Genomic DNA, 13,003 nt, shown 5'->3' on the forward strand with positions numbered 1-13,003 from the left:
CAGGAACAGATCTAAGGTTCGAGGCTATAACATGAACCTCTAACTCTGCAAGCCTCAGTTTAGTTAATTACCCCTGTGCATAATGTGTTGACGGCATTGTTTTTTTCCCCGTCGCTTCCTTCCTCTGATGGCACTATTTATTAGAGCCTAATGTTTCTAAATCATCCCTAATGCACATGGTAGCGATTGTTTATCAAGATGCCTTCCTCCTGGGGGGGCCATCATCTCTGTCCGGGGAGGAATTACCTCATGACAAGCGGTCGCCTCTCAATTAGGGCTTCCATTAGCCGATGATTCCTACCTCTTGTTTGTGTAGTGATTGCATTGGGCTGGCACTAAATCAGCAGGCCAGCACAGACAGGACATAAATAAGCGTTCAAAGCATGTGGTAATAGCATTTTGATCTGTTTTACAGTCAAGAACATCCAGGTCTCTTCTCTCTCTTGGTCTGGTCCACTTATCAGAGCATCTTAATTCCTTCTCCTCCTCCTCCTCCTCCTTCTTCTTTTTTCTCTTTCTCTTCTCTGTATTCTTTGCAAGTGAGAAATGATCAATCAGCAGCTACGAGCTCTCCACTCCCCCTCTCAATATTGTGCTCTCAGTAGCTAATGGTTCAGGCAATTAGGTGGGGGGAAATTAATTTGAATTTGACTTTCAATTAACCCTACCTTAAGTTCCTCTTTCTCCATAAAAATAGACGTTTGAGTGGCCATTTGAGGGGTGTATTGATATTTGTTTAGTGCCGTGATAGCCGGGATAAAAGGCGAGCGTTTATATAGATTGGGATTGCATCACCGCTGCTGCATTGTGCACAGTGCACAGTGCACACTGCGGCTCAAAGGACACGGGAGATTAATATTGTTAATTAATGTCCGAGGCGTGCCATTGTTGTGGAGGTGATGTATTACAGGCAGGAGTGGCTTGTCTAGGGTACTCACTGAAATGGGATTGAACATCAGAATAGAGGCCGGTCATCATCCCTCTTCCTCACTTGTCCACCTCCGCTGACAGGCTGAAAGATTTAAGACACAAATGGTGAAAACAGGTTACTTTGCTTTTGTGGTTCCACCGTTCCAGATTCAATCCTGAAGAGTTGCTTTCAATCTTCTCAGGAAGAAAAACAGGTTTCTCTGTGTTTAATATCAGCCGCAGTACTTTCTGCTTGTGCCTCATTTTTCTCTCATTAGAACAAAACCTCCAACCCCATCAGAAGTGGCCTCTCTGCTCTGTAAACTATGCGGGTGAGGAAACTTTCCTCCTCCTCTAATCTGACACTCTCCCGTGTAGAGGTGGCGAGGTTGCTCTCTTGATTGATAGAGATGCGTTTGAAAGGCATTATAATTTTATTGATTCTTAATGTTGTAAATTAAGGAGCATATTTGGCAGCTAACAGAACGCACCTGCAATGTGGCTGGCATTTACTCCACCTGATAGTGCCGCGATCTGCTTTAATTGCGTTGCCACTGCACTCACTTATATTAAAAGGCCCGGGCCATGATAATTAATTCCTTCCAGGCAGAGTCATTTTGGCACAATTTCTGGCAATAAACACTCATAAATAAAGTAAGTGGCATTGAAAAAATAAGGCTACAGGTTTTTCCCATATACTTATTGCTGCCTCTTCCCGGCATAAGTGTTATTGATAGGTTTCAAGGGGCCACGCCGCGCATATGGTCTGAAACGAGCAGCGGCCATGGGAGAAATACTAAGTGGATTATTTTGCATAAAAAATAGACAATGTTTGAAGTTGTGCAATTAACCTGTGTTTAGAAAATAGCCGTGATTTATGCGTGCGTGTGTGTTTAAGATGCATGCATTATGGAAATCCTCTAGATTTATAATCCATTTAGCTGATGCGGTCAGGGTTTCTAGCGATATCATTTATAAGACCTGTATATTTTAATGCCTCCTGTGGGCTCTTTTTCGGACTATTCCAGTACATTAGCTTTGGGTTTTATGAGTCACCTGCCCGGCCGTGGTTCTTAATGGCGTTCCAGGTCAAGGTGAGAATTGGCATTTATAAAGTTTGAGGTGGATGAAACAGAAGCCTGTGTGTTTTAGATGCATTGTGTTGCATGTTTTGCTCTCAGACACTCAATTCTATGATATAGAAGCAGTAGAAAACGTAACAATGTTTTATTTGTATTAATCAGAATTTTGGCGGAGTACTACTGGATGCAGACTGCAGCCTATATTGTTATCTTGGATGTCTACTCTTGTTTTATTAAGTGAACCAAGAAAGCAATTGGTGTGTTAATTTAAAAGCTAGGGTTATACCCAACTCAGCCTTTTGTCAGTCATATCAGATTTGGCTTGTTTATGTAACATCAAACTGATTAGCAATCTCAACCTGCATGTGTTTCACTTTGTGTTTGACCTGCTAGAGGCCTGCAGAGATTTACATCTGCGTTGTTTTTACCAATAAGATTTGACTCAATAAGGCCAAAGTGCACTAATATTTTTATGTGAAACTCCTTTTCTGCCCTTTTGTGTTGTTTTTTAAGTTATATTCTGGGTATTTTGTCTTTATTGATAAGACAGCTGAAGAGAGACAGGAAATATGGGGAGTAGAGAGTGGGGAAAGACATGCAGTAAATGGCCATGGCTTGGAGTCGAACCTGTGACCACTGTGACAGAGGGTGCGTCTCAAAGCTCTAAACTTCCATCCTCTTGTCGTTTACTCGGGAGTGATCCTGTTGGTTTTAGGACTTTGCTTTTATGTTCAGTATTTTGTTTTAAAATCTCACATCAAACACTTTTTAATCTCAGTTCATCACATACAGACTGTTTAGAAACCGACTTATGTTTATGATCTGCTTCAGGGCACTTTTAGTGACTGTTTTAAGATCCATCTTTTCTCTATTATTAAACTTATACGCTGCAGCGTCCAATCAGTGAGAGATATATGTGTTAAGGGGGCTTGTCTGTCAGAGAAAAGACTTCCGTTTAGCCTGCTCTCGTGTCTCCTCGATCATCCCTCCTTCGACCAGTCTCCTCCTTCGATCAGTCTCCTCCTTCCTCTCTCTTCTCTCCTCCAGAAGAGTTAACAGCTTTGGGATGCAAAACAAAAAAGGCGGGTCTGTTACTACTTCTGGTTCAGCGGAGGAGAGAGGAGACTGAAGTTAAGAGCTTTGAGTCGTACCCATTGACTATAGCCTTTGTACAGGGCGTGTGCTGAAACTACTAGGCCAATGGCGCCCCTTTTTCTGCACTTTTTACCCGTTTTAATAAACAGGTCCATTTGTTTTGAAAAGAAGATGTACCTGTTTAAATATGAACACGGAAGTAATCTTAACCTAAAACCAAGCCAAGCACTAACAAAATAGCTAGCTGAAGCTCACCCTGTAGCACCATCTGATGGCCCCTCAACCAAAGCTCATTATAAAATCTCAGATTTTAAAATAATGTTACTTTTTACAGGGTTTCTGAAGAGTTTAACCACACAGTCTGTTTGCTATAGAGTAGATAAGACCTCTGCAAGTGGTTTAGCTCCTGCTAGAAATAATTAAGGTTTATTATGAGACTCTCTTTGTAGAGTTTGAAGCCTGTACTCCTGAATTGCTGTCTGTACGATGATGCAGCTGAAAGTTGAAAGTCTAGAGGTTTGTGAGTTGTGTTTATGGATCTGTAATCTTGTTGTCCGACCCTAATTACAATCCTTTTCTTCAACAGGCGCTGTACGAGAACATGCTGGTCGAGTTGCCCTTTGCCAGCTTCTTCCTCTCCAAACTCTTGGGAACCAGCGCAGATGTGGACATCCACCACCTGGCATCGCTGGACCCAGAGATGTACCGCAACCTCCTCTTCCTCAAGAGCTACGAGGGGGATGTGGAAGAGCTGGGCCTTAACTTCACAGTGGTCAATAACGATCTAGGAGAGGCTCAGGTAACTGACTTCAGGGATAAATGATTCTCACTCTGCTGTCAGTCCTTCTTCTTGTGTGGTTCTTCTTTGTGGCGTTAATAATTCATTTCCCTCATGGTGAACCACTTTTCAGCTCTGAGAGAGATAAAGCACGTTGCTGCTGTCACCCTAAGCTCCACTGCAGTGCAGTGAACACAGCAGCTCTGTTGACCATTCCACCCGCATTTCCCCTCTGAAATGATCTCCCTACACGCCTGACAGAAGCAACCCGCCGCTCTTAAGCACGTCCCCTCCAGAGCCCAAGGCTGCAGGGATGAGCCGCCAACGCCAATCTGACTCACATGGACTTAGACATGCACTCTGTCAGGCTCTTGTTTGCTCAAGGCCTTAACGCGTCTTATTAGCTCTCCTCAAACAACACCTGAAACAGCCGAGCCACAATGTAGCCCTCCTGGTCACAAATAGGGCATCGCAAACACGATAGGGAAAACAATTTGTGAAAGATTAGGCACACACGGGAGCAGTCTGCCCTCCATTTGCCCTCGTGAGATAGCCCGAGCAAGCGAGATAAGGCCGGTAATTCTCTTACATTAGCACATAATCAGAGTTCACTGTGTGTGAGGGGGAGAAAAAAAGAAAATGATTACCTGTAAATGAACCACATGCTGTATCAGAGGAAGCCCTTACCTCAGAGTACAATCTTATTCATGATCATTGAATTGAAGACTTTTGTGGAACTTAATCAGTTCTTGTTAAACCTGCGTCAGAGAGTGACTGATTCATGTCTGTTGCAGCAGTTGATCAAATATACCGTGAGGTGTCTCTAAAGACTCAGAGCAGACTGCGTGTTATGGCGGTTACTCGTTGCTGATAAAGTCAGGTTTGGTGGAAGAAACTTTCCTTGAAGAAATCTGGATTTTTGCAGGGTGAAAAAAACTGAAAGAAATAGTTATGTTCATGTCAAATCTTTCATCCTGCTGGATCTTTATTAGGCTTTAAATATTATTTCACAAGCTCCAAGACCTTTCACCTTGCCACGGTTTATAATGACACAACAATTGCAGCTGATGCTTCAAGCAGTGACTAATTTACAGCCATAATCTTCTCAATTTTCCTGTAAAACTAAAAAGAAACTAGAGTTCTACCTGAGGCTGCAAAGTGGTGCAATTGTTAGCTCCTTTGCACAGCAAGAAGTATCCTGTTTTGATCCTTTATTGGGCAGGAACCTTTCTGTGTGGAGTTTGCATGTTCACTCCAGGTACTCTTAATTTGCTATTCTTAATTGCCTGTGCTAGAGTTAACTTATCCAGGGTGTATTATGCCTCTCTTCAAGGATTCAAGGTTTTTTATTGTCATACAAACACAAGCTGTTGCATGATATGGAACAAAATTTTGTTTCTCAGGTCCCGTATAAAGCCACAAGAACACACAATTTAAGGAAGACAGCAGTAATAAATATAAAAATATAAATACAAATATAAATATTGTGCATGGACTGATTGAGGTCTTATGTCATAGTGCAATTGAATGTGCAAATGTACAATGTGCAAGTTTTGAGGTAGTCTGTTGTATAGTATTGTTCGTATCGGAGTCTGTATGGCTTGGAGTGGCCGAGAATACACAGTACCACCCGAGTTCAGCAGTCTTACGGCCTCTCTGCCTGTGACAGCTGGGATGGCTCCCATACCTTGCAGCTTTTAATGGGATAAGCGGTGTAGGTAATGGATGGATGGTTTGATTTCTACCTCTTCTGTAGGTAGATTAAAACATATATAAGGTGATTAAAATGAACAAAATAAAAGTTGTTCCAGAGTACCAAATGACAGTTGAACAAGTTGGTCTTTGAGTTTTGAAAACACAAGATTGCTGGACTGTAAAAAAAAAAGTATGAACATATCATTTTGCCCCCTCTGTGTCTTCTATGATGTCATCACACATCCCGCTTTATGAACAGAGATGAGCACATCCTATCAAGTGCTAACTGCTCTACAGCTAATGAAAAGAGAACTTTGGGCCAAATTGTGTTGGACCAGATGTTCATGGGGGGTGTGCTAAATTTAGTAGGGCACTTATCTGCACGCACACACACTGAGCCATACCTTTAATCAGAGTGCTGCCTGAAAAATGTTTTTAATTACCTTTGTGAGTGAGTTACGTCCACCTGGCACTTGTCCTGTTTGTTGGACAGTGATATGCATAATGAAAGAATGCAGCACAGCTGCCACACAGTCGTATTTCTCAGCTGCTGTGAGTATCAAGTATGACAAAGAAGGAAACCTGCGTTGAAAACTTACCGTGTGTCCTTTTGTCCCAGGTGGTGGAGCTGAAGCTCGGAGGAAAAGACATTCCTGTGACCACAGCAAACCGCATTGCCTACATCCATCTGGTGGCCGACTACAGACTGAACAAGCAGATCAGACCTCACTGCCTGGCCTTCAGACAGGGAATAGCCAATGTGGTGAACCTGGAGTGGCTGCGCATGTTTGACCAGCAGGAGATCCAGGTACACTTCACATACTGAGCAAAACTGTCCATCAAGCTGGAACTAATGCATCAGAGTTAACATGTGTGTTTTCAATATTTTTGAATAGGTGCTGATCTCTGGGGCTCATGTGCCAATTTCTATTGATGACCTGAAAAAATTCACAAACTACTCAGGTAGGAGCATTGCATTCTCTGAGCTCAACTCACGTTGATTTACATAATTTGTTGGTTAACAAACAGACCTCAGAAAAAGTTTTGGGACTGGAAGCTCTCTTAATTCACAGATGAAATATAGAGTGTGGGAACCAATGTATAAGTATAGATAATGTAATCTTCTCCATCCTGGTCTCCTCTAGGTGGGTATTCGGCCACTCACCCCGTCATCGTGATCTTTTGGGAGGTGGTCGAAGGCTTCACAGACGAAGAAAAGCGCAAACTGTTGAGGTTTGTCACCAGCTGCTCCAGGCCTCCACTTTTGGGCTTCAAGGTGACTTTCCTGCCGAATTTAAACTTTCATCCTCGCATACCGTCATTCCTACTCCATACATGTCCTCTTCAGACCGTGTACTACCTGGACCCTGTTGTTCAAAGGGCTTAATCCAGATCAAGAATGATCCAGACTTGGAATCCAGGGTTAGCTCATCAAGCCGATTTTGTAGTGCTTTTGAGAGATGATTTTAAAGGGATCAACCTGATCATGATACAGCCTTAGGGGATTACCAAATCTAAATTACCAGTGCTCTGAATGAGACTACATGCAACACACTATGACCACAGGGGGGTGGCAACAATCTCACAAACAAGTTCCTCACTGCTGCTTTTAGTTCAACTTTTGTTTGATGTTGACAGCTGTTTTAGGGACTATTTAAGGGGACAGTGTCCTTTTATGTACAACCCAAGTCAACTACATCAACAGTGTCACTGCAGCAATACAGCGTGCAAGTGCAGAGTGTCTATAAGATATGTCTAAATTGCCCACATCTCTGTAAAAATGTTGTTCTGATTGATCACTTTAAAAGTTTTCATACATGTAGTTCCTGTGCATGAGTCTGAATGCAGCTCTCTGAGGATCAAGATAATCTTGAGTTTAGGTTCAAAGTTATCTGAGGGGCGCTGGTGGCCTAGCGGTCTAAGCGCCCCACATACAGAGGCTACAGTCCTCGTCCCAGGGGCCGTCGGTTCGGTTCCCGGCTGGTCGACCATTTCATGCATGTCTTCCCCCGCTCTCTGCTCCCCACATTTCCTGTCTCTCTTCAGCTGTCCTATCAAATAAAGGCAAAAAATATAACTTTAGAAAAAAGTTATGAGTACAGGTTTCTAAGATATTAGCCTGTTGTCCAATTGCAATATAGTGAAGGTTTCCCTTCTAATGGGCTATGAGTTAACACACAGACCTCAAATTGATCATTTTCACCTTACGCTTAGGCCCAGCTTGTAAACACACAGTGGGAGCGCCACATACACATACACTCAAGTACACATGCTGCTGTTCCACTCAGCCGGCTCCGACGCTACACATCACCACTATCTTCCCCCCTTTCTGCCTCTGTTACTACCCCTGAGGGAGGGAGGATCAAAGGCAGAACGACTGTGCCCCACCATTATTCCTCTGTGCGTTACACATTGAAGTCGAGGCGTATCAACAGTGTAAATATCAGCATATAAGCGCCTACAGATCCTGTCTGTACAAATTTCTTCATTCAGAACTCTTTGGCGGGTTGAACTTTTGAACGTTTGCCTTCTGAGTGACATGACAGAAAGAAGCAATCTCTTGTTAAATGACTCTGTAAGGAGACCGAACCCCCCCACATACCTCTAAACATTGTCTCAGCAGTGCTGATTCATAACTGCTAACCTATTTCTGAAATGATTTTCTAATTGGAAGCCGTTTCGCTCTCTCGCTGACTTGATTTGTGGGGCACTCGGGCAGTTTGAGATGAGGGGGAAAAATCAGAAAGTGTTGCTCAAACCCATTAAAGAGTTTTTATGAGTCTCACTTTGTCAAACCAGAAGCTGTAATCATCATATGATTGGTTTGAGTTCTCTTTATGACTCCAATCAGTTAAGAAAAGCTAATTGAAGTCCTGCAGTATATGAGGGAACCAACCTCTCCTTAAAATCCTTTGCTGTACCTCCTCTACGGGTTTTCAGAGTTGCCTTTCCTCCTCGTTTAATCAATTTGACTTTGGCCAGCATGTGCATGCCCCCCTCCCCAGCCCTCCTTCATCGTCTCCTCTCCAGGACCAATAATTCGTGGGAGGTGGAGGGGTGGCCCCTGACCCGGCCCTCAGCCTGAGCCAGCGAAGCCTTAATTAGCTGTCGTGAAACGGCCCAGGATTCATTAGAGGAGAAATAGCTCTGTCAGGAGAAGCCATTTAAAAAAGATGATGGAAACTCTCTTTTTTTCCAAAATGATAGCCGAAGTAATGGCACTTTCTCAATAAGCAACGATAGTTTAATACGGTAATTGTCAGAAAAATGGGGTCGTTACGGCTAAGCCCCTGAAGAGCCATTTAATCGGCGAGTGTGGCCGCTGAAACACGCGTGCTAACTTTAAAATAGCGGGATGAAATCAGGGTTGGAGGAGCTTATTGGCCAGTGCAGCTGGTGATGGAAACGGTCGGTGTCACAGTCTGCAGATGAGGTGGCCTCATCACAGGGAGGCTTGATTTAAAAAATGCTAGATAGACAACATGAAATGACCATTCCTCCTGTGTCTCATCCAAGGGTCAAAGCATGGGCCTGCTTCCTGATCAGTACCTTTCAAGCAGTAACCTAATTTCCTAAATTTATACCTCTGTAACGCTTAATGCCTCTCTTTTAACATTTATCCACCTGCAGAATTTGACATTTATTACTTAATGGGGATTGCTTTGGACATTACGATCATCAACACGAGTTGATTCACGTCTCATCTCCCGTCCTGTCTTTTAACAGCTTTAAAATGTTCCAATTTTTCTGTGACTTCAACCAATTACTCAGAGGCTTAATGATGTCCCACACAGGAGCTCTACCCGGTGTTCTGCGTCCATAACGGCGGCACCGACTTGGAGCGCCTCCCCACCGCCAGCACCTGCATGAACCTGCTGAAGCTGCCGGAGTTCTGCGACCAGCACCTGATGAGGAACAAGCTGCTGTACGCTATCGAGTCGTCTGCTGGGTTCGAACTGAGCTGAGGAGGGCGAAGGCTTCTCTGTCCCTGCATCCCAGGACTCGACGCCACAGGAAGAAAAAAAAACACGGCTTGGGAGAGAAAGATTTTTGAAAGAAAATACAAAAACGAAGGAGGAGACAGCAAATGATGCACTGACCTGCCTGACTTTTGTTTGTGTGCGCGTGTGTGTGAGTCTGTGTACGAGTGCCAAGCCTGAGAGACAAGTTGTGAGGATAAAGCAGGGTAGGAAGCCTTTTTTTTAAAACTCTTTTAAGTAATTTAAATGTTAAAGTAATCACCTGTCAGAACAGAGTAAAAGCATAAGGATGATTTTTGCAGGAAATCTCACGCACATACGTGGACAGTTATTTTTCACCAAAGATTAAGTGGCATCATTTAAAAGGCAATATAACAAACAGACAGACAGACAGAGAGACAGACAGACAGGGGCAGACTGTAGGACTCTAAAGCCACCTTGTGGTATGCCAAGGGCTGCGGAGGTGGAGGAGCTTTTGTGTCAAGCCTTCATTTAGAGGTCATCAGAACTCTAGTTTTTGTGATTTCTCCATCAGTTATGACTATAAATAACCGCCATGTCTGATAACCATACTGTTAGTGTGCACACGCAGTCTGAAGTGTGTAATCAGCTTAAATTGGGGAAAATAGTCTGTTATTATGGATTTGTGAATATGTATATGTTTACAACTGCTCTTGTATTATTCATTTATTCCGTATTTGTACAGGTTTGTTTTTCTTTCCTTTGTGTGATGAATGGAGGTCTTACGTACTCACACATGCTCGCTAAGGTGAACAATCTCTTCCCTGGTCGATAACGAGGCTCACAAATGATCAGTGTACCAACAGGGTGAAACAACCAGAGTGTATGGATATGAATAAACCCAATTTTCTTTTTGCATTTTCTTGAAGTCTTTTTCTTGCTGCTGGTAATTTACAGTAATGACCGAGACATAAAACGGTGCTTTGTGGGAAAATCTCCTCCTGAGTTTTATGGCCTCTGACATATAATTAAAGAAACATCCAGTTAAGAAACACTGAGCAGAACTATTCTGGCCTTGAGATGCATTATCGGGCCGAGCACAAATTAAGATTGTGTGCGTTGGTCATAAATCTCCCTGCCCTCTGATGCAGGAGGAAGATTTCCATCCCTCTTTGGACCGAGTCCATCTCTCCATCCTCTCCTCTGCTGAAACAGCCAACTCAGAGCCCGAACCCCGCACATCCGCCGGGCCAGGGAACTCAAAGTGATAATTGGGTCTTAAAAAGCAGACTTGTCATTGAAATGAGGGATTCATCTCAATTACTCTGAGATTTATTTAAGACTATTACCTCGTGATGGATTATAACTGACAAAGTTAATGCAGGATGTTATGAATCATCCTCAGTAGGTAATATACTTTAGCTCACTGGTAGGCCTTTTAAGGGCTAATTGAAGCTTTTAGGCTTGTTTATCTTTCTGCAGAGCAGGGAAACATCAAAAATCACTTGAGGGGGGGAATGAGGATTCTAGCCTACTTTGCAGAGGATTACTCCCAAAGTGCAATCAGATGTGTTTGACTGGAAAGTGAGCATTTCACTTGCATGTGTGTGCGCACCCAACATGGAGGCATATCCATGAATTAATCATATCTCATTCAGCCTTTAACGAATGGGTGACAAATCATAGAACAGAATGACTTTTACTGCTGCAGGTATTGCATCAAAAAGAAGAAGTCTTGCAACAGTTAGGTTTATTTTGTTTTAATGTGGTGCCATCTGGTGGCCAGGAAGTGTCACTGCAAGAACTACCTGTAATGTTTGAAGTCTCTTCTTTAATCTGTGGGAGATTTCACACAAAGTCAATCGCCTTCACATGCTGGAGATACTAAATACTATTTTAAATATGCAAAAATGGCACAATGAATTGCCTAATACAATACACTTAAAAGAACAAGAAGGGAAGAACATTAGAGGTCAAAGGGGACAGTTCTGTCATGGGATAGCTTTCTATGGGACACTTAAAAGACAGAGCCCTGAGTTTCACATAAACTTCACTGTTCCTTATACGCTGTCGCACACTGTCTATCTTTGTACGGTCGTAGACTCTCTCTCACTGGCTGATTTTTATTTAGAAATGTATTCTTGGACTTCTCCCTACATACTTGTGTGTGTGTACACGTGTAGAAACCTCAGCCGATATGGCCTGCGCTCTCAGGACATCATACAGTTGCAGGTCCCGAGAGTCAGAACTGAACTGGGCGAAAAAAGGCTTTTAAATTTTCAGCCCCGTTTACCTGGAATGATGTGCAGAAAGACCTGAAACCGACACATCTTGTAAAACTGGGGCAATTCAAGTCAGTCATAAAAGACAGAGAAACAAGCTCAATTGGATCTTGTGATTGCACTGCGTAATCATGTAACCATGTGAAACTGTGACCGTATTTCATTTGTGTTGTTTTGTGCGCTTGTTGTGTGTTGTAACCTGTTTTGTGCTGCCGTCTTGGCCAGGTCACTCATGAAAAAAAGGTTTTAAATCTCAATGAGTCTTTTACCTGGTTAAATAAAGAAAGAAAGAAAGATAAATAAATCATGTCAAAAAGTCAGGATTTTTCCACAAACCTAAAGTAAAGTGTATAACATTGTGCCCCTAGGTGTACCGCACCTGAAACATACATTTGTTCCTGAGCCAGCTTTGAATAGATGACACAAGGTCAACATCAGCTTACTGTGTGAGATAGAAAGAGAGAGAGAGAGAGAAACAGTGCAGCACCTTGGGCGTATTCTCTGCCTGTCCAGACATGAACAGGGAGGAGGCCAACCTTATTTCTGGTTTTCAAACATTTGCATGTGAGCAGCATCTCACCTAACATTACAGTTTTCAATCAAGAACTATCCTTATCGGTCTTTTCACCTCCAACATTTGACAGTTTATGAATACATTTCTATCTGCAGTCATAACAGTAAAAGCAAAGCATTAAAAAAAAGTCCATGTTTAGGGGAAGCTATCGACTGCATGATAAAAAATGACCCGAGTATGATATCTAATGCTGTGATTCCTCCTGCTCAATGAGTCTAATTAGATACTGACTGCGCTTAATGTCCAGTGTAATTAATAGCCATCTGTCATTTTCATGGAGTCTTCTTCGGCTGGCAAGAGCTCTGGCCGGCTTTAACTGCAAAAACGACCTTCATTTTCTATTTCAAATCAATGCAAGTGTGTCATTTCAGGCTTGATCCGTTCAAAACCCCAATATGCACTGCCTCATCTTGCTTCTTTGGGTTACAACGAGTTCAGAGACTGATTTCTTTTTTTTTTTTTCCTTAAGGAATTTTTATTACCTTCCTAGTTTTTAACATTTACCTGAAAACATTAAACCCATTTCTGCCTGGAAGAAGTGACTTTTTAATACGACGTGGCAAGGGCTCTCATGTTGCAATAAAGCTTTCCTCATCGCACCATCAAGGCGGATGTTAATGTCAGGTTGGGGGAAAGACTGAAGGTTG

General features: G+C 42.8%; 1 protein-coding gene across 1 annotated transcript in view; it reads left to right on the plus strand.

Annotated features, from left to right (window-relative positions):
- The window catches only part of ube3c (ubiquitin protein ligase E3C), a 33,534-nt gene extending 23,116 nt beyond the window's left edge, over positions 1-10,418 (plus strand). The window contains exons 20-24 of the mRNA XM_034706291.1: positions 3,673-3,885; positions 6,179-6,367; positions 6,456-6,522; positions 6,705-6,835; positions 9,354-10,418. Coding sequence (XP_034562182.1) covers positions 3,673-3,885; positions 6,179-6,367; positions 6,456-6,522; positions 6,705-6,835; positions 9,354-9,524 — 771 coding nt within the window. The 3' untranslated portion in view covers positions 9,525-10,418. The remainder of the gene's footprint in view (positions 1-3,672; positions 3,886-6,178; positions 6,368-6,455; positions 6,523-6,704; positions 6,836-9,353) is intronic.
- The last annotated feature ends 2,585 nt before the right edge of the window (positions 10,419-13,003 follow it).

This window comes from Notolabrus celidotus, chromosome 17 (assembly GCF_009762535.1).
Source record: "Notolabrus celidotus isolate fNotCel1 chromosome 17, fNotCel1.pri, whole genome shotgun sequence".
Lineage (NCBI taxonomy): Eukaryota > Metazoa > Chordata > Actinopteri > Labriformes > Labridae > Notolabrus > Notolabrus celidotus.